Here is a 25,599-nt window from a genome sequence, read left to right as displayed (position 1 = left end):
TATATAAATATAATACTAGCAGGAAGCCGTGCTTCGCAAGGAACTATTTTCAAACTTGACGTAATGAAATTTCGAAGAACTGAAAATAGGCCTATTTTAATAACCATCTTTAAGAATCTAGCCTATATGCAAAATTTCAAGTTAATTAGTCCAGTAGTTCAGACGTGATGATGCATTGGACATAATTTTCCTATCCCGTACGTGTATAAGTCAACTATTTTATTATAGATATGGTTAACGACTGCATGAGATAGGAGTGTGGAACAGAATAGTTGTGAAACTATGATAGCGCCAGAAGTGACGTCTCAAACACAATAAGCTACGGTACGCAACTTTGAATATGCGAAAAATTTGTGATATGTTAATCATTTCCACAGTCTCGTATATTCAAAGTTGCGTATCTTGTGAAACACTTCAGATAAAAAATCGAAAAAGTAGTCGAGGTTGTAGAGAATTTTCTCCTCTTTCCTGTTTATTATCGAAAAACTGTCGAGATTGTGAAAATGAGGTAAATATCGCAAATTTCTTGATTTTTTGAATCAAACGTATCTTACCTCACGATTATATTTTTACAGGCCTAGGAGGGGCCTAGGCCCCCCAAGGATCAGATAAATAATGAAAATTCTGGTGTATCTACACGAATCCTTATAGAATCTCATACTGATTTAATACTTTTTTTAAACAGCAGTAGAATAATTCCTTCTACAGTATCAACAATGTAGCAAAATTTTGCCTTCAAAGTATGGCTACGGGTACGGAGTAATAAAGAATATATTTTTCTCTGTGGTATAGTTGAAGCTTGAATTATAAAGAATGGGTACAATTATTAATCAGGGCACAATAAGTGAGTTACTGCATAAATTGCAACGTGAGAATTAACAAGTTGCAAGATGTCACAGTGAAAGAAAAAGAAAGGGTACAATCAGACAATCAAAAATGTATGTACAGAGTTGGTGAGAACTATTGGAACAGAATTATTGGAAATGTTTCTTTAGCTTTCTAACTGAAAGCTATTTTCAAATTAGAATATGATCCCCAATGAAATAGTTTAAGTTGTCATAGTAAAAGAAAAAGTTATCTCTGTTTCCATGATTTTCAAGAAATCTGTTTCAGTGTATTCCTACTTTAGGGCTATATTTAGAATAAATATCTCATGATTCAATAACTAATAATGTATATGTTTGTATTGATACTTCAACCACATTTGTATAAAACTGGAAAAAATGAAGAATATTATAACATCGAATCTAAAATTTATAGGGAAAACCCCAGGACCCTCTATCCTTTGGGGGTATTCCTTCCCCCACCCTCATACCTCTTGGTTTTTGCCCCCCCTCTAGCAGTTTGGTGAAATGGCGTGAAACTGCATGAAAGAGGAGATTCTGTTCTTCAAATCAAGACCAAGTACCATTTTTTATCATTTCGGGTTACCGAGATACACAGTTTTGAATATAGAAATTGGCCATTTTTCTGTGTATTTAAATAGTGGCTAAAATACCTAAACGAGTTTTCTTATCAAATTTCAATTATGATACATGATTTTGAACCGCCTTGACGAGATAAGTAAGATGAGCTGTAGTACGATGAAATCTGAGCATTGTGTCAAAAGTTATAAGTGTTTGAAATTTTGATCCTTGACGTATCCCCCACTAGGAAATACTGAAATTAAATGTTTCTAACGGGTGATTCTCATAGAAATAGCCCGCGTGAGATGATTTCAGCCGAAATATGTATTTTTTTTGTTAGGAAGGCCTTGAAAAGGTATTATAATGAAAAATTTGTATTTTGGCTGTAGGACATGATTTTCTATTTTTGGGTATATTCCCCCTCCCCCAATACTACATTCAAAAATTCCTGAGGAATCATGTTCATAATGAATTGTTCTTTCACGTGATGTGTAGTTTTTTATCTATACTAGAAAAATATCCATGTTGTATAGGGTAGAAGTGGTAGGTTTGCATAATTATGAAAACCCCTTAAAAATACCCCTTTTTTGAAAATTTGTAGCTACGAACCAAAAATGGTAGAATCCTGCGCGACCATTCAATTTATTGGATGGAGAATTTATTGGATGAATTTTATTCTCTTTAATTTGGTCGGGAATGATTTTTCTTGAGAAACTCAAGGTTCACGAGATAAAATGGGAAAATTGAAAAAAGTCCGAAATTTTGGGGGTTTTTGGGGTGAAGCCGCCAAATTCCAGATTCGAATCCAGTGCCCCAAAATACATATAGAACCGTCAAGAAAAATTCTTTTGGGACTGTTTCATGAAAAACGACCATTTGACTGGACTAGATCTTAGAATACTAATCACACAGATACATATTATTCAATTATTAAAAATAAATTTTCATAATTTATTGAAATTGAATATTTTGTCAATCAATTACATTTATTTGTCGTTGAAAAACAATGTGGCAACGCTGTGGAGCTAGAAAAGGATAGTGATATCTGCTTTGTTGAATGATAGCAAGGATAGCAACACCAATGTTCATCAAATACTGCAATTATAAGGTGGACCTAACTATAGTGTCTGTTGTGAGGTTTACATCAGGATATGTTTCAGGATTCCTTTGTTAAACAACATCAATGCTCCCCATTCAACCAATGCTCACAGTATAAAGTGACGAATCACAATATAATTATAATTATGGTCAAATAGCTTTTTTGACTTAGGATATGAACACAAAACATAACTCATCAATTAATTTCCATACTTTTTTTCTCCAATTATTCTTATACAAGTGACAGTAGTACAGTAGGTTTCATAATAAATGAGAAAGAAACATCTATAATTAACAAATAATTAGCAATTACTCATTACTTAACACTAATATTACACATACACACACTCTTCATCTAAGTAGAAACGTTCCCGCATTTGTTCAACTAGTTCAATATTTTTGTGGAAAAATCAAGTTCGAAACTAGCTGCATTTTATTAAATAATATCTTTTTTATTGAATAACACATTCTTAAATAACATTATTAGTTGCAATCTAACCAATGCTCATAGTTTGAAGTGCGAACTCCCTACCAATACTCTAGGGTATTGTCCGTGGGTAAAAGCCATATCTAAATATCATATATTTAATTTGTTCGGAAGTCTTCAGTTACACTCACAGTGGCCATTTTGCTTTATTCACTTATTATTTTTTTCCAAATAATGATTGAACATACGAAATTGAAACTTTGCATGGTCATTCATAACAACTAGACAAAGCTAGAAAAAAATTATGATCATTTTCCAAATTCATAAAACAAAATGGCGGCCTTTTAAAATGTTGTTTCTCAAATAATTGAAAAACCGTTGGCTTTACAAAAAAATACAAGAATAATTTTTTCTAGTAAATTCAATTACCTATCGATTATTACCAGATTTTGCAAGATTGGACCAATATCAACTGAGATATGGCCTTATCGCCTTAGTGATAAGTGACCACTGAAAGTTTTTTGCAGTGCAAACCAAGGCATGCTAATAGAGTCGCCTCAATGATACAACAATCTTTATTTGCATCGCATATTAATAGCAAGCGATTTTAGGTAATTTCAAACAATTAAATAGCGTTACCTAACACTCTAAAGGTGGGTCACCAACCACTAAAGCTGCCATATCTCCGTTAATATTTGTCCAATCTTAGAAAATCAGGTACTAATCGATAGGTAAATAAGGTAAATAAATTTACTGAAAAACGTTATTCTTGTAAAGATTTTGTAAAACCATCCGTTTCTGAGGTATTTGAGAAACAAAATTTTAAATGGCCGCCATTTTGTTTTATTAATTTGAAAAATTATAATAACTTTGTTGTAGCTTTGTCCAGCTGTTGTAAATGATTGTGCACAGTTTCAATTCCGTATGTTCAACCATTATTCAGAAAAAAATAATACGTGAAAAAAGCAAAATGGCTGCTGTGTTAGTTACTGAAGACTTCCGGACAATAATTTAAATATGATATTCAGATATGTTTTCTACCCAGATACAATGTCCTAGAGCAGTGGTTCTCAAAGTGTGGAGCGCGACCCTAAATGGGGCGCGATGATTCCTCAGGGGGGGGGGCGAAGCTTAGTTGAAAAATTATATGAATTTACATCTAAAATAATTATTACTATAAGCATCTTTCTTTTTTCATTATTTTATTCTCCATTGATTGATACAATAAGTATATCATCAAAATTATAGGGAGAGAAAAAATATTGACTTTCCCGAAGCCCCCTACCACTCTCCCACATACCAGTGAAAGCATTTTTCAAATGATTGATACATTTTTGAAGGACATTGACATACGATAGCACGTCCAGAAAGTAAGTTCCGTTTCAATTTATATCCGCTACAGCGCTGCCATCGCAGTTCCGCACATTCGCGGTAGACGCTCTGTATCAAGGAGAAGAAACGTGCGCCATTTGGAGATCACTGTCAGCCACGTACGTTTTGTTGTGCTTGTTTACAATGTCGGTGTTGATTGAAAATCCCGCCGCTTGTGAAATCAGGTCTGTGATTCGTTTTCTGAATGCAAGGGAAGTGAACCCAAGTGAAATTTATCGGCAAATTTGCGATGTTTATGGACAAAGTGCGATGAGTGATTCAATGGTGAGAAGATGGGTCTGTCAGTTCAATGACGGACGTAGTGATGTGCTTGATGAAGAACGAAGTGGGCGTACATCTTTGGTTACAGAAGAACTGGTTCACGCGATTGATGACAAGATCCATGAAAACCGAAGGTTTACAATAAATTAGTGCTCTCGCTATGGAATTTCCCCAAATTTCACGATCACTAATGCATGAAATTGTTACCGGAAAACTGAAATTTCGACAAGCTGAAAACGACGAGCTGAAAGAAACTGTTTCCAACTGGTTAAAGACACAGGCGGCAATTTTCTATGAAGAAGGCATACAAAAACTGGTGCCACACTATGACAAATGTCTGCAAAATTTCGGTAGTTATGTGGAAAAGTAGTTAAGAGTTGTAGAATTTTGTGCAATAAATAACTTTTCTGTATCTGTACACAATTCAATTTTATTACCAAACGGAACTTACTTTCTGGACCTACCACGTATATTGGAGCAAATGTGTAGGAATTTTTACAGATGGAGCTCGGGCTATGTCAGGAAAGTACACTGGACTTTGAGGATTGATCAAAAAGGTAGCACCAGAAGCTAGATGGACACACTGTATAATTCATAGGGAGGCTTTAGCAGCAAAAGGCATGGCTCTTGAACTTGATGGAGGTTTTACATGTGGTCGTTGAAACAGTCAATCTCATTAAGGCTGTTCAGTACACTTTTTTGTTATTTAAATTGGATAATCTTTTTTAATATAATTATCAAGATCATTATAAGAGTGAGAAAAACTGAAATTTTTAAGTGGTCCAATACGCGAGTTATTGGTTGTTAAGATCTTAACAATTATATTGAAAAAGATTATCCAATTTAAAAAAGAATAAAAAGGTTTACCAAACAGCATTAAACGGCATGCAGTTATGAGTTTTTAGGATTCTCTGTGAAGACATGGGCTCAGAACACACAGCTCTACTGTTTCTTACTGAAGCTCGCTTACTGGCTATCAAAAGGAAAAGCTTTAACTATAGTGAGGTCCAAGTTATAATGGCAGTGGATAAAGATAGAAGAACAGCGTTGCCTTGCCTCTGCATCAATTAATTATATTTCTACATTGCCAAAAACAGATTTGGCATCGTTGTGGAGCTATAAAGTGATAGGAATACCTACTTTGTCGAATGATAGAGACAAGGATAGCAACATCAAAGTTAATCAAATACTGTCATTATAACGTGGATCTCACTATAGAATATTTGAGCTCAGACATGAAGTCCTTACACTTTTGCTTGAGAAAAACCACCAAAACTCAAAGTTTTTCACCAACTCAGATTTTTTGCTGCAATTAGAATGCATGGCGGATATCTTTGAGAAAATATATGTCCTATCCAAGTCTTTGCAGAGAATAGATGCAAACATTCTGCAATGGACTGAAATGATGGAAAGCTTTGTGAAGAAGCTAAGTTTGTACGAGTGCGGTTTCAAAAGTGACAACTTGGAGCTATTTCCCAATCTTAAGATTATTACTGAAGAAATGTATCTAACTCCAGTCAATGAGAAGAAATACGTTTTTGAAAATTTAGAAATCCTCAAAAGTAGTTTCGGAAAATATTTTAATGAGAACTTGAATGGTTTGGCATGGATTCAAAACCCATTTGAATTATCAATAAATGAGTAAAGAAAACCTCAGTGATCTCCAAGGTGACTCTATGCTTAAAATTAAGTTTGAAGAATATTCTCTCATATCCTTCTGGATTGGTGTGCAAATGGAACACCCAATTTTGAGTGAAAATGTATTGAAGATATTGACTCCATTTGCGACAATTTATTCGTGTGAAACTGGGTTTACTGCTCTAACTGACATGAAAAGTAAATATAGATCAAGACTGGTTGTGACCCAGGAACTTGGAGTAGCGTTATCTGAGCTGACACCTCGTTTCAATAAACTCTGTGCGAAAAAAACGAGCTCATCATTCACACTTAAGCTCTTTTTATTGTTAAAAATTGCAACAAAAATAACAATTATGTACGATAGTACCTGAGTAAATTATAATTGTTTCTATAGAATTTGTTGTTATATTATGATTGAGACTATCGCCCCATTAGGTTATTTATAGAATGTGCTAAACTCAACTAAATAAATATTGAGTGTAAAATATGTAGGTATATACACCTGGAATATGGGCGTAAGTTCACTCAACAGTACATTTTTCATTTTTCAACCGAATTTGACTTATGATGCATGATTTTGAACCGCCTTGACGAGCCGAGAAGAATGAAGTGTAGTACGATGAAATCTGAGCATTGTGTCAAAAGCTATAAGTGTTTGAAATTTTGATCCTTGAGGTGTCCTTAAGCGCGCCTCTCCACTAGGAAATACTGAAATGAAGTGCATCTTGCGGGTGATTCTCATAGAACATGATCTCATGAACTTATATGTCATTGTGCGAAATATCAATATGAAGACAATGTAGTTGGTGATGATGGTTGAAGCTGAAAATTAAGTGTTCTTCACAATACAAGGAGCATTGTTGTCAGGTGTACCTGGAAATCTATTTGAGATAGAGCGCTCTCCCTGATCTCAGATTGTAGAGCACAAAAATACGCCTAGAGGGATTTTGAATTATACATCTAAATGTTGACAATCGGAAAATATTGTTGATCATAAACTGAAATTCATCAAAATTGATTTTTCCTTCAAATTTCACTCATTTTTGAAAAATCATATCTTAGTACTATTGGAGATAAAGAGTTCCAAATGATCTCATTTTATTCAGAATTTCATGATCTAAAAAAAAGGCGAGAGCAAAAAATGTTTCTTTCCAATTACGAGATTTGTCAGAAATAGCTGAAAACTCAAAAATGAGCCTAAAATACAAGGTTTTTGGGCCACTCTGTATCTAGCACAAGGAAATTTTGCATGAAGAAATTGGTTTTGGACTCCTCTTATATACCCAAATAATATTATATTAAAAAATCAGAACTACAATTATAAATTGCATGCACCAATGTATTATTAGTGACTGGACTATAATAATAACTGAGCCTTTTAAACTGCTCAGTAACCGTTATCACAAAGAACAATACTGTTCAAAAAAACGTTAACTGCACATGCGCATTACAATGCTTGTTTGGCATAGACTACATTGAACTTGTGGTAAACTAACCTTTTCAATTTCAATTCGTGTTTGGTCCGTTCGGTGTATGGAGTTAATTTACTGTTTGTTCTTGTTTAATTTCTAAATTATTTAATTATATTTAAAAAGTTCAGAATATTAACTTAATAGTAAAATATTTAAAAGGCCATTGTTTTGGACTAATCCTTTTACTGTGGTCAGTGCTTTGAATGATGAATTTCCCACGTTTTGATAAAAGTTTGGGAAGCATGAGGTGAATTTTGCCGTTTTATGAAACACGGCAGGATTTTATAAAATAATAAGTTGTCTTTGTAACTATTTTAAATTTTTTTCTGCTTTTTATTATTTATGACAGTGAAAAGTTTTTAATATTACTAGGGCTCTAGTAATTGTGGTGAGGTGAGTAAAACATCAGATAAGGTACGGTTTCAAAGTTGAAGCACAAGTTACAACATTACTTCACTGTACTCAGATTAAACATTGTAAAAACTGTCTTGAACAAAAGTTATAACACTCTTGTTGCTGACTTGCTGTAAACAGTGTGCCTACGTGCTTAAATGCTTTACAAGACAATGCGTTCTTAGTCATAATGCAATGACTTTTGAAAATTATAGTTTTTCAATTAGAATTGAGTTGAGTTTGTTTGTTAATCCGAAGTGTTTTTTGCGATACTCTAAATATTTCTACTTGGCAGATTTTGGAGCAATGGAATCTGATAGTAATTTGAGCTCTTCTACGTGCAATTTTTCTATTGCTAAACTATCATCTACCAATAAGGCAAATGAAGAATGTCTCGACTCTTCTAGAAACACCGTCAAACATTCTTCAGAATCAGAATTCACATTTCTTGAAGCAGATTCTTCAGGCGATTTGGAACAATCTAATAATGATGATAGTGAATATAATATTGATAGTGAAGACATTTCATACAACAATCCAGGAACTTCAAATGATGAAAGCTCTGCATCCGATTATGAACCAACTCAACTCGATAATGCTAACATGGATGATGATACTTCAAAAATTGACTCAATGGACGACGATGATATTATAAAACCTAGTTCATCAAAACAAAAGCCTAATAAAAGAGGTAAGCTTTTCAAAGTTGGTTTACCGTATTGTTTTAGTGAATGTCACATAGGTAAAAAGTTTCCATCAACTCTACTTTGCTGGCCACCCAAAATGCAATTCTCAGTCAGCTCAATAATGATATGCTCTCGAGACATTCTGCCAAGCAATAAATTGATATGTGTCAGTATCCTACTGATTGTGTTGCCATATAATTTTTAAATTTAATTGAAGCCATGCTACAGTATTTGAGTTGGATGCTTCTTGAGAATAAGGAAATTTGCAACAGACAAATCTTCTGCTATTCTTTCTGTAGTGGTGTGTTGCAGGTCAATATGCTAGTTAATCTAGCTAAACTTACCGGCCTTTACAAATTCATTATTTATGTCTGCAAGGAAATTGGTTAACATTTATATTAAAGTTGTCTCAATGTGAAAAGTTGGATGTTGATGATCAATATCATATGTGTAGGCTACTTCAAATTCAAAACAATATGGCAAATTCTTTTCACTTTTACAAATTTAATTCTTTTACTTTAGAGAACAAAGAAGTTTACCTTTTATTCTTTACATCTCTCAGTTTTGTAATTCAAATCAAAATTAATGTGAACCTAAGTTGAATGATTGGAATGATTAGACGGCTTCTAAAATTCAGAATTCTTTATTGATACTATACAAATAAATTGTTGTTATTTAACAATTAGATAAGGCTCTGTCATTTGGTACAAATCTTCTAGAAGGCTCTGAAACTTATTGATCAAATAACAATAGCGACAGAGCTTCTTCTCAAAGCCAACAGCTACCACACTCCAACGACAACAAACTGGCCATATTTATCTTTGTCGGATAACCAAGCCAAATTGCTTTGCACTTCCTGTTCAAACTCTTATCTAATGCAATAAATAAATGCGGTGGTTTTATTCTAATAGTTTCTCAAAGACTACAATTTTTACCAAGCATTTTTCATGGGTACTGTAGTGAAAGTTGTCTACCATAATAGTTCTATTGAAAATGATAGCATTTTTTTCGAGAAAATCCATTCTAAACTACGCTGTCTATGTTTGCCCCTTGTGAATTTTTTATTTAAGTTATATAATTAAATCCTTGAAATAGTATTAATTAAATCCTGAACTTAAACTGTCAAATATACTAAAATACTCTTCAATATCCAGTATCACAAACTTTTGATGTAATGAGACCATATTTCAATCTAATTAAAGCCGGACTCCTACAAAAAACCAGTGTCAGTGAATTTGATGAGATCGGTTGACGGCTGGAAGTTGAATCGTCAAATTATTATTGTCCTAAGTAAATGAATGAGCGTTTAAAATTTTAACTCACAAAAATAATATACATGGATCAATTTTATGTATGACAATAGTGAAAATATTATTCCTATACGACCAAATTGGATACTCGCTAGGCCGTGCTGAGTGAGAACAGTCCAATCAGGTCGAAATTATATTTTTACTGTAGCGGTCGGTCACATTCACTGTTACAGGCGTGTGGGAATCCAGCTTAAACCTATTGAAAGTCAATTTGAACCTGTTCCTATAGTTTGCCACTTATTGATCATTTTCTACATTGGATGAACAAATTAATATTCAATATATTTTGTTATTGAGAAATGCTTTTTATTGAGAAATCAGCTTCACAAATATTTAATCATAATTATTGTTGTTTTCAGCTAAACAAATACTTGCCAAAAATTATGCGTGTGATTACCCCGGATGTACTGCAACGTTTTCGAGGCCTTGGAAGTTATCTGCCCACCACTGCAGGCATACTGGTGAAGTGAGTATCGGCTTTGACAACATTTCTTTATTAGCTATTCGTTATTAATATTGGTTTAACGCTTCTTTGATTAATAATCAACCAGAGGAAAATTTGATACAGGCCTAAATACAAATTCTTATCGCTTTCTTGGTTCCAGTTTTCTTCCGCCTCATTTAGTAATAATACTCTATTTAATACTCGTCAAAGCAGATTTGTCAAAACGTTGTCGTGTGATGCCATCGATCACCGGCCAACAAGCCAACAACCACCCAGAATGTCCCCCAATTGGCTAATTCCCACCAACAGCTGAGAATCAGCAAATCGGAAAACATTATTGTTGACATGTTGGCTTGTAACAATACATTATTGTTGGCCGGAGTCAGTGACCGGATTTATTTTTCATTTTTTAGGGTGAGTTTCACCCTAACGTTAACGCTTCGCTTAGTAATTTCAAGTTAACACTAACTGATGACAAACGAAAGATTAACAAATTTAATTTCACCAACGAAAACTAATGTTACGTTACGAAACGACAGATTAGAGTGGAACAGGGTGGCAGTGAGCCGCCATGACACTTGTTTCACGTTGTAAGCATGTAAAACCTAACCTAGAAAATCCAACTACATTCCGAAACCACAAATTTTGTTTAGCAAATTGAGTGGAGATTAGCCTACAAATTCTAGTAATTAACCTTTTAGTAATTAATTGACGTTGTTTTTACAACATCCAATTTTCCAAGTGTTATGTACTCTGTTTACTGTAAAAACATATTAATTAATTGTATAATTTATTACTTTTCCATCTTCTTGGATTATTTTATGCCTATTAACATTTGGATGATTACCATTTCATTGCCCAATAAGAATTCTGTGTTATTGGTTTGTTTACAGTCCCCGTATACAGTCTTTCCCTATCTTATGCACAGTGCGACTTATGCACTGTCGCGACTAAATGGCACCTAAAGACTGAAACATTGCTCGGTTGATACTGCAACTCAGTGGAATGAGGGGGGAAATTTTTAGAATGCATAGGTGACTCATTCACTGACACCACCCAATTCAATAGTTTTGTGCAGCAATAAAACTGACACTGTTGTACTTTTTACAACAGCGCGACTGCCGGAGGGTTAATAATGATTATAGTGCCGGTTTTTAGTTGTATGATTTATTACATTCAATTTAGGCTGTAGTGTTTTAATAGCTTATAGAGACTAATAGTTACTATAGATCGCTTATTATTGTAAATGAGTAGAATTTCATATTTTACAAGATGTCTTCTAGCGATTCTGTCAATGTTGTGTTGCCTAAAGCTATCAAAAGAAGAAGGGGCCCAACATTCATGGTAAAATACAATATGTGTAAAAGAGCATGTCTCCTGTACTTGGTTTCTCCTTTGCTTTTTGTGATTTGTGTTTTACAATGAAAATATCGTTGAAAAGCGTTTTGTTGGTTGCAGAGGCCGTTTATGTGTTCTAGAGTTGGTTGCACAAAGAGCTACACCAACCCAACTCATTTGCGTAGGCACGATCTCAAGGTTCACGGAGCTAAGAATCCAGAAAGTGACACTAAACGATATAAGTAAGCAATCATATTTATTTTTAATTATATAAATTCAAAACATTTCTTACTAAACATACCAACTTACTGATATGATATTTGAAGAATTTTGGATTCATTCAAAGAAAGGACTAACGAATTTGTTGAATCTCCTACTCTTGAATCTCTAAGGTAGAAATAGAATTCTTGATTGGTTTGGATATTCCATCCATTTACAATATTTAATATATACAGGGTCTGTCCGGAAAGTAATGTCAATGGTTTTTCCAAAGTTATTTTACATTTCAAACTTTTGCGGCACGGGGAGTCCAGTAGTTTGGGGTCTTGTGACCAAAGTCGACTCCCGCCAGTTGTCTCCACCTTGCCGGATAGTTTTTACAGGGATTTCCGTGAGAGATGTTTTCGTCTGAGTTCAAAATGAAGCGCTCTCTCCCTGTCGTTGGCAGGGCGGAGACAACTGGCGCAAAGTCGGCTTTGTTCACAAGATCCCAATCAAACTACTTATCTCCCGGTGCCGCAGCACTCTGCAATGTGCAATGGCTTTGTAAAACAAATCATTGACATTACTTCCCGGATTCAGCATGTATATTTGACCGAACGTAGTGAGGTCTAGGTTTTAACCCTGATTTTCTTTTGCCTGTCTGTATGTATGTATGAAACGCATTTACGGCCAAATGCGTAGATAGAATTTGATAAGATTTGGCAGGAATATTCCTTTTTCAACTGCGCGTCGATGTATATACAAGGTTTTTTGAAATGTTGCATTTGAAGGATATAGTATGAAAAGAAAAGGAATTCCTCGATAATCCGATATCACTAAGCTGCATAGAAAAAAGTTTATATATATATATATCATCTAATCTGAAGATCGGATAATCAGACTATAGAATTATTCAAAATCAATCAGCTTACAAGTGAATTACACAGATATCTGGAGAAGCTGTGTCTATTTCTATAAGGTTTATAGTTTCAATCAAATACTAAAGAGGTTCAATTCTTGAACATAGAATGTTTAGGAGTATTTTCTAAGAATTAAATTCAAATATGGAACAATACATTTTTCTAAGAGATACCTGAATAGCATATGACTCCAAGTTCATCTAATCAATTGATTTGACTGATGATAGAATGAATTAATTATGTCAATACCGTATTGTTTTTGTGTTTTGCCAATTGCGCTACTACTACTACCTTAAACTTTACACACTTGGGAGCTAAGAGAGCTGATTATTCATTCAATAATCTCTCCAATTTCATTCTATCATGAAACTTATGGAAATACAAAGATTTTTCCAAAAATTGACCCATTTGAATTGATATAATCGCTTATGTGTCACTCATCATTCTTTATAATTTATATCTATCACTTTGACAATTCCTCTGCATTCCAGTTCTGCAATTTTTGTTTTGAAATGTTTATATAGTTTTTGTGAGATAAAATGTATCATGAAAATGTTAGTAACCTACATTATACTGCAAATGTGAATGATGTTTTCAGATGTACGCATCCAAATTGCTGGCTCGTTGATCATCCAGGCTTTTGCACTGTACCAGGACTAAGAAAGCATGAACAGAGACATGAAGTTCTAGATAAAAATGGCCTTGTTTGTGCAGATTGTAAAAAGACTTTTCCCAGATTGAATGATTTAAAAACACACAGATTTGAGCATGATAACATTCTACCTTTCAAGTGAGTAATACAAAGTGAATAAACGATTTATCTATTTATCCATTGAAACAAAAAAATAAAATAAGAAAAAAGAGACAGACCAAAACTTCTCGTATTCTCACTTTTGAATACTGTCCAAATAGAGGTTTTGCAATTTTGTTACAATTTCTCCAAAGATTTCACATCCCACAAAATTTCTAGGTACAGTAAAGACTGAAAATAATCCAAGTCTTGAATATATGATGCAAATAACATAATATATGGTCGAGGACTATTAAATAGTAGGCTTATAAATTTTATGAATTTGCTGAAAAACCTATAAAAATAGTGAGTATGAGAGAAATAATTCACAGGTTAAGAAAATGTTGAGTATAAAATTACTGCTCTATGTATATTCCTTACTAATCACGTAACTATGATAGTTTGAATTCAGGTCTCTGGTCTTTGAATTCAGGAAATTCAGGTCAGGAAGTCTTGTACAGGTCTCTGAGATATACGATTTTGGGAATTCAAGGCTCTACAAGACAATAGCCTAAACAACATGTCGGTTTTTATACATAGAAACTTAAATGAGCAGGAAATGGGAAGCCGCACTGATTTTTCCAAAATTACATACTTTCAGGAGCAAATATCTATAAAAACTATGAATGATTTTAAAAATTCGATGTAATAAACCCTATAGGGAATCTATCCAGCTTTTGTATAGAATTTTATCAGTAAGACGTATGTTTTCCAGATATAAGTACAAATAAAAATGTTAGATTTTAACACCGGACATCGAAGGTAGGGACATCTGCTGGCATATTATATTCTGATTATGTTGACCTCCTGACTAGTCTCAACTGATCCACAAAGACGAAAAAGTATTTCAAGCATTTCCTTCTCCAAATTTCTTTATAATGTATCGAATCTTTGACTTTGAGATCTTTACTGATCTACAAATATGTTAGAGCAATGCCAATTTATTGCAGTTAAATTTGTAACTAAACTTTCTGGTTCAAGTATGGAGCAAAAATTTTGGCTGAACATTTATTTTAACTGAATTTATGTTATAGTTTTTTATAGGTTCTCGATTTGATAATCACTCTTCTATAATCTTGAGTATGGTAATCAATAATTGAAGAAATTGAAACATCAATTCTGCAATTGAAATAGATTATTACAACTATGTTTATTGAATCGAGAAATTATAGATTACCAGTTGTTTTAATATTATTTGCTCGTGTTTCAATAATTGCAGCAGTCATCAAAGGTCTGTTTTATTTTCAGATGTGATTACTGTGGAAAGGCATATATTTCTAACAAAGAGCTACGGAAACATCGTCGAACTCATAGGCGATATAAGTGCCCAGTTCCTGGCTGTGAATCTTTGGAATTCGACACATTCAAAGAACTTCAAAAGCATAAAGTCATACATAATAGTAAGTTGAAACTTCAAGAACTCCTCTGTTTATTGTTACAGTATCATGAAATCTACTTTGTATATGTTACATAAATTGCAAAATTTATTGAATCTGAAACTCACATTCTTCTTGTGTGATATGATTTGATTCGTTATTCTGAGGATGATGCATGGACTCTGGCTCGGCTGGATTAGATTAGATTCTACTGTGTATCTATATAGATTTGGCCTACAATATGTTTCGGCTTACATTCAAGTTCCCTATGATTGAAAGGCTAAAATAAGAGGACATCCCAATCAGCCTTCTTTCAACCTCTAAACACTACTTATAAAACATCCACCTCTCATGAAGGATATTGTCCTGGGGAGAATGACAATGTAGCTAAGTAGTGCTTTCAACTGGTCAGCACTACAGTAACTATATTACACAATAAAGTTACTGTAGTAATGTACTGGGTAATATAGTTACTGTAGTCAGATTAATAAAAACAATTTGGAAACTTGAAGTATCCTTTATTATTTAAAATATTACAACAACTAGTTTCGTCCCTAACTTAGGTCATTTTCATTACTTAGTAGTACCATAGAGAAACATTAGCGTAAGTAGATATCCCATGGTATAGGGAATTTATGTCGCAACTTTTACTGTTATCCCAAGCCGATAGTTCACTTAGTTCTTTCCCATGAAGCTATGTGACGCTGGTAGTCTCTCAAATTGTGCCGTTCATACACTCTCACTCCAACAAAACAGTAAAAATTTACAATAATCGACAGTAATCGGCTTGAGATAACAGTAAAAGTCGCGACATAAATTCCCTATACCATGGGATATCTACTTACGCTAATGTTTCTCTATGGTAGTACTATGGTACTACTATATACTATGGTATATTGAATTATGGTACTTCAAGTTTCCATATTGTTTTTATTAATTTGTAAAAGTAGCCCATTCAAGTGAAGTATTTTTACTGTAGTCAGCCCTACAGCTCCTATTTTTACAGATTTAACCCCGTTTGCACAAAAGCCTGTTGAATTTTAATCTTGATTAAAGGCCACGACAACCAATCAGAGAAGCCTTCTTCTTGAAAAAGCCTCTGATTGGTTCTAGTGGCATTTAATCATGATTAAAATTCAACTGGCTCTTGTGCAATCGGACCATCATCTTTATATAATAACTGTTGTCAGCTCGAGTTGAAAGAAGTGAAAAGCCAAAAAAATCTGGTGTGGCGCACTCACACAACTTTCCTTGCCGTTATTAGAATTGATCACCTGACGCTAGTGTTCACGCGCATCACAAGTCTACTTATAAACAAAGATCTAAGCCAGCTGGTGACAGGATAATAACGCTGGAGACATACGAGATCTGATATCTCTTCATAGTGAATGATTTAATAGAATCAACAGTTGCCAACAGTTTGCAATTGGATAATCACATTTTCTCGAATTTTGAGCTTAATTTCAATTTTAGGTGAAAATGTTACTCAACATTAATTGTAGAGATTTTTATGCTCAGTCTTCTCCACTCGAATTTTTTTGTTCAAATTGTATCTGAAGCCTGGTAATTGGGAATCTGAAATCCAACTTTGCATCGATGGGGCGGAGCTCCTGAAATTTTTACAGATATGGGACTTGTGGTAATTGATAGAGATTATCAATGACTATTCCAGGTATGAATTTAATCAAAATCGTTGGAGCCGTTTTCGAGAAAATCGCGAAAAACCCTGTTTTTGACAACATTTTCGCCATTTTAGCCGCCATCTTAAATTGCATTTGATCGAATATGTTTGTGTCGGATCCTTATATTGTAAGGACCTTAAGTTCCGAATTTCAAGTAATTCCGTTAATTGGGAGATGAGATATCGTGTACACAGACGAAAATACACTCATACACGCACAAACACACACACACACATACAGACCAATACCCAAAAACCACTTTTTCGGACTCAGGGGACCTTGAAACGTATAGAAATGTAGAAATTGGGGTACCTTAATTTTTTTCGGAAAGCAATACTTTCCTTACCTATGGTAATAGGGCAAGGAAAGTAATAAATCGTTCAAATTGCATTATTGAGTTATTATTATAATTCCATGCATGACATATAAGCCAGCTGACAGCTGATCGATTTGATTGTATTTAATATTAAATAATATCGGGGGACCGAGCTTTGCTCTAGGGTACAAAAGCATACAAATTTTATAACGAAAGAGGAAATGATAATATATTTATAGTTTATAGAATGATATACTATGTTTGCTACTATATTTGTTAATTTACTATTTACTATTTACTATTCTACACTAATAGCATCTAGTTACTATTTTGGACTTTTTAGAGTAAAGCTGCGTTTACACCAAAGTTGATAACAAAATGTTATTAACTTGATCCTTATAGATTCTATTAGATTGAACATATCTTATCATACACATGATGAACATATGTGTTTGTTAAGATCCGTTCAATCTAATAGAATCTATAAGGATTATTAAGTTATTAACATTTTGTTAATAACTTTGGTGTAAACCCAGCTTAAAAAATTTGCCCAACATACACAACTATATGATGAGGTTTTCACTTGAGAATTACTCCTAATTCTACTATTCAAAAAAAGGAATGTTATTCATACATTATGAACACTGAAAATGTATGGTCATTGCTAATACTATGTCTCATCACTTTATAAACAAAATACTACACATGGGAAGGCCAACCAACAGCTCTGTACATCTGCTAAAAAAAGTTCTAGTGTTGAAGAATTTAAAGGCGAATTTAACTATTTGATGAATTTGGCAACATCACGAAGATATGTTTCTATTTCGATTCATTTTTGATTAATTATAATTAATTTTACCTTTCAAACTCTCAAGGTTTCGTCATCGTTTAGGTCGTGTTTATATTTTACAGTTTGGCTTTACGTCAGCTTGTGAATTTCGGGGATGAGATATTTTGGTTTTCACAGACGCACTCGCTCACTAATTTTCATATCCAAAAACGACGAAAATCTCAGCTGTTTTTCCAAGGATGAATTATCCTTTTCATGTCCTTCAGCGAGTTTTCCCAGGGATGATACCTAGTGTACTCGAATTTTTATATCATAAACCTACTATGTTCCAAATTCCGTGAAAATCGTTAGAGCCGTTTTCGAGATCCGTTGGACATACATAACCAGATAACTAGATAACCATATAACCATAAATACAGAAATTGCTTGCTTAATATAATAGTATTCTATAGTGAGATTCACTTCAAAGTGTCAGCATTCTGTGAATGGGAAGCGTTGGCGTTATTTACAAGGAATGCTCACAGTGCTCCTTAGGCGGGCCAATACATTGTTGCGCCATCACAGCAAAAGGCTTCGAGCACAGTTTTTGAGGTTAGGTTTTTGTATCTTCGATTTAGTTGTTGTTGAGGATTTTTACTTCGCTGCTCTATTTGAGGTTAAATCATTTATCATTACAATTTGTAATTTTCCATTGGTTTATTTTTTAAAGCTTCCCAGAGACTCTAATCAGAGTATAGGAATTGCCAAAAATTTATAATACGTACAGTAACACAAAAAAAGAAGGAAAAAAATCACACAAAGGAATCCTCTCTACACACAAACTCTTATTTTTTGTGTTAGAAGAACGCAATTTTTATTGGTTGGTCATGTAAGAAGCCTTTCGCTGATGACAAAACATGCTAGATGAACATGTACATGCATGTCCTACGGTCAGTGGCCAGCCTTAGAGCTTTAGTGACATTCGATTCACTTCAAAGTGTCAGCACTGGTTGAATGGGGAGCGTTGGCGGTTACAAGGTTACAAGGAATGAATGCTTTACAAGTGCATCTTTTTAGAAACATTTTCCAGAGCACTGTTGGCTGGGGTTGAAGAGTGATGTGGAGTGGTTTGTTGGCTGGGGTTGAAGAGTGATGTGGAGTGGTTTGTTGGCTGGGGTTGAAGAGTGATGTGGAGTGGTTTGTTGGCTGGGGTTGAAGAGTGATGTGGAGTGGTTTGTTGGCTGGGGTTGAAGAGTGATGTGGAGTGGTTTGTTGGCTGGGGTTGAAGAGTGATGTGGAGTGGTTTGTTGGCTGGGGTTGAAGAGTGATGTGGAGTGGTTTGTTGGCTGGGGTTGAAGAGTGATGTGGAGTGGTTTGTTGGCTGGGGTTGAAGAGTGATGTGGAGTGGTTTGTTGTAGGCGTGATTCGATGCTCGCTGTGCGCGAAGGAGTTTGCGATGCAGTGCCGGCTGCGCGTGCACATGGAGGAGGTGCACCCAACTGAACCGAACGCCGCGCATTGGCCGTGCACGCACCAAGGCTGTTCGCGCATATTCACGCGCCGTCGCAACATGCTGCAGCACATGCGTCAGAAGCACCAGGGCCAAGGCTACGTCTGCCCCTTCCAAGCCTGTCATTTGAAATTCGTTTGGAAGGTATTCATAAATATACTAGAAAGTGAATTTTCACTTGAAAATTTCCGAAGTAATAAACACAGAAAGAGCCATAAAGGCATGGCTGAACTTGAATTATTTCCAATCTTTGACTTCTATATAATAATCAATTTCATATTATAAATAACATGTTTGAACAAAACGGTAAATTCAAGTTTATATATTACTCTGATTAAGCTGATTCTACGACTCACACTGGTGCACAAGGAATCTTCCTTTTGTCGGTGTTTTGCCTCACCTACTGTACTCATGCATGTGAGAATAAATTAAATCTTCATAATTATCATCAAATCAAATCAAATCGTTTATTGCACAAAAATATATACAGAATACAACTGAAAGGAAATTGACAACTTTGTGCTACACGTCGGCAAAAGAAAACTTGTACGCCGACGTGGAGTCTTAATATAACTTATTCACTTATACATTAATATTAATATATAAAATGATCCTACAATATTATAATATAGGCTAACAGTAATTAACATTCAACCAACTAAATATTCCATTCTAAGAAATAACAATAAATTAAAGATATACATAAAGCTGAATTTAAGATTCATACAACATCAATCAATATTAAACCAAATCATTCATTGAATAAAAATAATTTTCTTTCACCCAGGTATGGAAATCTTTTATTTTAGGCTTCTTTATCAACCATCCTCTTGGAACTTTATTATAGAGTTTATTTCTCAAATATGAAATACTTCTACGGGATAGGGTGCTATCAACTCTTTCAATTGTGATTAAGTTTTGAGCGACTTGTCTAGTTACTCTTTGAAAATTTTGAATATTTTTTAATTTGAGCACATGTTTCTTAATAGTCTATATTATTTATTATATTTATAATATTAATATTATAAATAATACTATCCTAATATTATTATTTATACTATGAATAAGGATATCATTTCGTTATTGTTTCTAATTAAATAAATTAACATTTCCATAACTTTTATGTATGTATTTTAGTCAAGTGCAGTAGCATATTCTTATATATTTTTTGTATTCTGTTTTTTCGGCGAATAAATTCATTCATTCATTTAAAAAAAAATCTTACTTGACACCAGCAACATTAATCAATCAAACATTATAAATTCAATTAATAGTTAATTTATAAACCAAAATAAATTAATTTACTTTCTTATTGCCTAAGGTGTGAACAAATCTGACACCATAAATTTTTGCTGAGGATGATGCTCACATGAGCTGTAAGCTTGTGCGTGGGTGATGAGATGTGAGTGGACCTACAGCGTAAGGTGGGTTCCGAACAACTGGGAAGCAATTTTTAAACTCATAAATGGCATTTAGAGGAGTTCGGCTCTCGAAGTGGTCACCCTTACAACGGAAGGAGTATGCGCATGGAGCTTAACTTATCTTAGGCCGCAGCCACATGTTTGCCCAGCCTGGTAATGCCTAGTCCATATCTCGGTCAGTGCTGGCAAACCACCCACACACTGGCGCTGGTCGACATTGACTCTCATTGCAGCATTAACGATAGCTTATCAGCGCGACCACGACACCAATCGCTTCCCCAAACTCGGTGACACATTTCAATATCTTGATGGTTTTTTAGATTTAGATATAACTAAGACTTAGTTCATCTCTCATCAACGTATTATTTGATTGGCAATGTGTTTTGTACTTTAAATTTTACTTGTGAAATATTATTATAATACCTATCACAATGATCTATATAGTACAGTATCACAAATTATTTATCAAATGGGAGTATTGCTATAATAAGTGACAATAATGTATACATAAATAACCTACCAGTTTACCCTATGCAGCGCAAATAGCCGCTTGCTTTCTTCAAATTGGTCCTTGCATTTAGTACTGAATCTGTTACACTACTTTCAGAAGCACCAACAAATCAAATGTGACGCTGCATGTATTTCAGTTTTCTATTTTTGATCCAATTAATATTATAATCCTTTCCAAAATAGAAAGGACAACTTGAACCGGCAGATATAGGGCCATTGAATCGGTTCAGTAAAACGACCAGGGTCGCTGATAGCAGTTTCAGAAAGTCTTATTAGAATGTTCTACACAAACATTTGAATTATAGTATTCAGGTGTATTTTCAAATAATTAAGAATTAAATCTTGGTAGGTAATTGATAGGTGTCACTCTCCTCAATGTATTGGTCATCATCCTTCCTAGACAAAAAATACTGAGTTTGATTTTAATTTTGAATAAATAAGAAATTATGGTCTGTATATTAACACCACAAGATTGTAAGTTTATTATAAATAATTTTGATATTAAAAATAATTGTTTAGAATTTATCACTCCATTTTAAAGAGCGACTAAAATTGATATTAAATGATTACATTTTTTTCAAGAATGTGCTCTTTTTTATTTTTAGCAAAGTCTCACCAAGCACATGCAACTTCACCTTATGGACGGCTCCACGGTTGCTGAACAACCACAACAGAAAGATAAAAGACCTCGAGCTAGAAGGAAGGATGCTGACATACCGAAATCCACCACTGCTGAATTACTGTCTAGTGTGATTGTCGATAAGCAGACTAAAGATCAGCTCCTGAATAAGGATGAATTCGACACCGATGAGGAAATCATCGACCAGCTGACTGAATCTCCTCCGCCGGGCTGTGCTGATGATGTGAGTTGATGCTAATTCAAGTAGATGAAACATTTGACTGAATATCAAAATTATTGTGATATCTTGATGTATAAGCTATTACAATTTCTCATTATTATCAATACAAATGATTTGATAAGTTAATAAATTGATAAGCCATTTTATTTAATTAAATAAGCCTGAGCGCTAAATATTTCTAAGATTGAGCAATTAACTCTAATTATTTCAGTTTTCTTGAATAAATTTATTTCTCAAATCTTTACACACTATCGACAATTTTTATCGTTATAAATTTTTCGTGAGGAATTTTATAAAGTTTTATCAATCGGGATCTTTTATATGTTTTTTACCTTTTTAAACCAAGTACAATTTGGTTGAATTCCGATAAATATTGATAGATAATATGGAATATCAGGCAAATTAGTGACTTACAGTGCAACTTTTATCGGGACTTTTATCTAATAATTATTCTTTTCTTTTAATAATTCTTGAGAATATAATCCAGTCTATTTTGATTTAACATTTATTTAAACAAAATTTCCTGGTAAAAAATTGTAAGGCTCTCATATTGGTGAATTTTTTTTTATCAACCTCATCTACTTTACGAATAAGACTTTCAAATGCTGTCTCATTGCATGATAATCTTGAAAATTGATTTGTTGTTTCAAGCGCCTATTTTTCAATATGATTCAGAATTGTTTACAAAACAGCAGGTTTACCAGTATTCACAGCCTCTTCTCAGCTTCAGATCCTCTTTCCAAAATTTTCTCGCACGATACAAAGTACATTATTATTTATATTTAAAATCTCAACCACTGTGTATGGTGTTGCACCTTGAAACTCATAGTGTATCAACATCTATTGAACATGTTATGGATACTCAGGACTGAAGAGAATCAATCAGATAAGTCAATACTTCTTCAATCACGGTTAATCACGGTCAAGTTTTATATTCAATTGAGCTACAAAAATATTTTAAAATTATATTATTGGAAGTTAGTTCCAATAAATTGGATAAGGAAATACAATAAAATTGAAATTCATCCTCCATATCTATCTTGATCATTCATGAGAACTTTTCGTAACCAAACAACACAAGCATGGTCAACCATAACCTCAAAAGTCGAATGCACTTCTCATGCTATTCCCCTCTCTCACTTTGTTCACTGCTTCAAGCACGGTCTATATGGTGTAATTACCTCTTTCAGACTTCTTCTTGTGTTGTAAAAAATTACTGATATGAAAAAGTAGGAAATTATTATAAATTTCTACCAATGTTAGAGCTTTGTGGTTGAATAAGTAAAGCAAGCAAAATTGTAGGCTATTATCTTACTTGGGACTGCAAAAGAAAAATGTTTATTTTTATTTATTTATTTTATTTAATGATGAAGATACATTTGGACTATATTTTTCAAAATTGTATTAGAAATTGTAAGGGTTCTTTTTCAATGCGAAATTGTGCTCCATTCAGAAATCGAAAACATGCCCCATCGCCATCTTTTTTCTTTAACATAACCTCAGTCATTTAAACAAATGAGTTTGGAACAAACTACCACACTAACATGTGTAGTTGAATGTGCTTGTTGAATACACAATCTCAGATGACAGCTCAACTCAAAGCATATACATTTATTTAATGCTTTTGTAATGACATGAACATTTACTCACCTTGACAAAAAACACTTGAAGTGACGTGAAACTACAATGGAAACAGCAAATGAAACTGCCGTAATGGCCGATTAGAAGCATTGCCTTCAGTGTTGTCCGGTCGGTACTGAGTCTAGTGGTAGATTGCCAAATTGAGATCAAAAGACATGCCCCGCGCAAAAACGTGCCCCGGTCCCCCTACCATTGGGGGTGTGACAACACCAGCAGCACTTCCTGATAGCAATACTGTGAGGCACTCCTTTCCATAATTATTTATTGTACAATAAACAGTTTTGTATTCTTTCCTAGCCAAAACTTTTGAGCCCTTGAAATTCAGTAAGAAAGCTGACTCATCCATATTGAACACTCTTGTTGGGCCACTCAGAATCGCGTTATTTTGTGACTCCTCAAGATAATTTTCCACTTCCATGAACCAATTCAACAACCTTTCACTGTTCACTTCACCACAGTTTTTTTTTTGTCAAATTTTGAGAAATTCGAACAATGATGTTGGGATGTCTCTTTAAAAAACCTTCATACCATTTTCGTCCGAAATGTCATTTTTAAATTCTTTTGAGAGTCTTGAGACACTAATTATTTCTTTAGAAATTGGGAATCCAGCTTTTGTCATCTCCAAGACCCATTTCACAAGAAGTTCCTCTTCGTTATTTAAACTAAGGATTTATTTATTAATGGAAATATTGTAAAAGTTTTAATCAATATGAATATTAAAGAGAAAAAAAAACAGAAAATTGATAGAGTAAAATAATTATATAGGTAGATAAGATCAAATAATTGATTAATAAAATGAAGTAGGCTGAAAGTAGATCAGGGTTATCAACTTTCAGTAATATACAGCATTATGCAGTGGATAATTGAAATAACATGAGTTTATATAATATATATATATATATACAATTCGTTCTATAACATGGTTTAAAGGTTTGTATTTGTGGGATGGGTGGGGATGGATGTCATGTGATCGCTCTAGGGCCGGACAGTTTCAGTCATTTGTTCCAAAAGATGTTTTTTAAAGTTAGGATGAAGCTCGCTCGGCTCTCGATGGACCTGATAGAAACAGGAAGTGCATTCCATGCACGACAGGCACTGACTAAGAAGGATTTTGTGAAAATAGTAGTTCGATGATTGGGTATCCTTAAAGTACTTTCTCCGGTTCTAGTATGTGAAGCATCTATCCTCCTACCTTCAGAGACAAATTTGAAATCATCTTTAAAATAGTTCGGATTACCGTATATCAAGATATCTCTAACAAGCTTGACTATTCGAAAAAGCCTCTGATCGGGAAGCTTTAATGTTGAACTAGCAATGTGGGCTGGGGTGATATGATCATGGCGTTGGAGAGAGTAGACGAAACGTAGACAATAATTTTGGCAACGCTGTAGTTTATCATTCAGAGTGACTTGCATATCGTTAAGAACAGAATTACAATACATTAAATGTGGGAAGATGAGAGATTGAACCAATAATAATTTAATGTTTCTAGGGAGGATATCGTGCATTTTCTTCAATGCATGCATGGCTGAGAATACCTTTTTACAAGTTTTGTTCACTTGTTCTGACCAGTCAAGAGTATTATTCATAATAATGCCTAAATTTTTAACTGAGCTACAGTAAGGAATGTCATTACCGTCTACACTAATTTTGTGAATCGATTCAAGGTCAATATTGTTTATAAGACGAGAATATCCAATTATAATGGGTTGTGTTTTGATGGGATTAAGCTTAAGG

The 25,599-nt window shown here is 34.0% G+C and overlaps 1 protein-coding gene across 1 annotated transcript; it reads left to right on the top strand.

Annotated features, from left to right (window-relative positions):
* The first annotated feature begins 303 nt into the window (after positions 1-303).
* On the top strand, positions 304-23,954 carry LOC111057541 (transcription factor IIIA). Its single transcript, XM_022344974.2, has 8 exons — positions 304-324; positions 8,383-8,778; positions 10,443-10,549; positions 11,987-12,108; positions 13,586-13,777; positions 15,026-15,177; positions 19,339-19,574; positions 21,967-23,954. The coding sequence occupies exons 2-8, from the start codon at positions 8,394-8,396 to the stop codon at positions 22,231-22,233; spliced, it is 1,461 nt and encodes a 486-aa protein (XP_022200666.2). The 5' UTR covers positions 304-324; positions 8,383-8,393; the 3' UTR covers positions 22,234-23,954.
* Positions 23,955-25,599: the final 1,645 nt, after the last annotated feature.

This window comes from Nilaparvata lugens, chromosome 3 (assembly GCF_014356525.2).
Source record: "Nilaparvata lugens isolate BPH chromosome 3, ASM1435652v1, whole genome shotgun sequence".
NCBI classification, from domain to species: Eukaryota; Metazoa; Arthropoda; class Insecta; order Hemiptera; family Delphacidae; genus Nilaparvata; species Nilaparvata lugens.
This window is presented reverse-complemented; position numbering and strand designations above follow the sequence as displayed.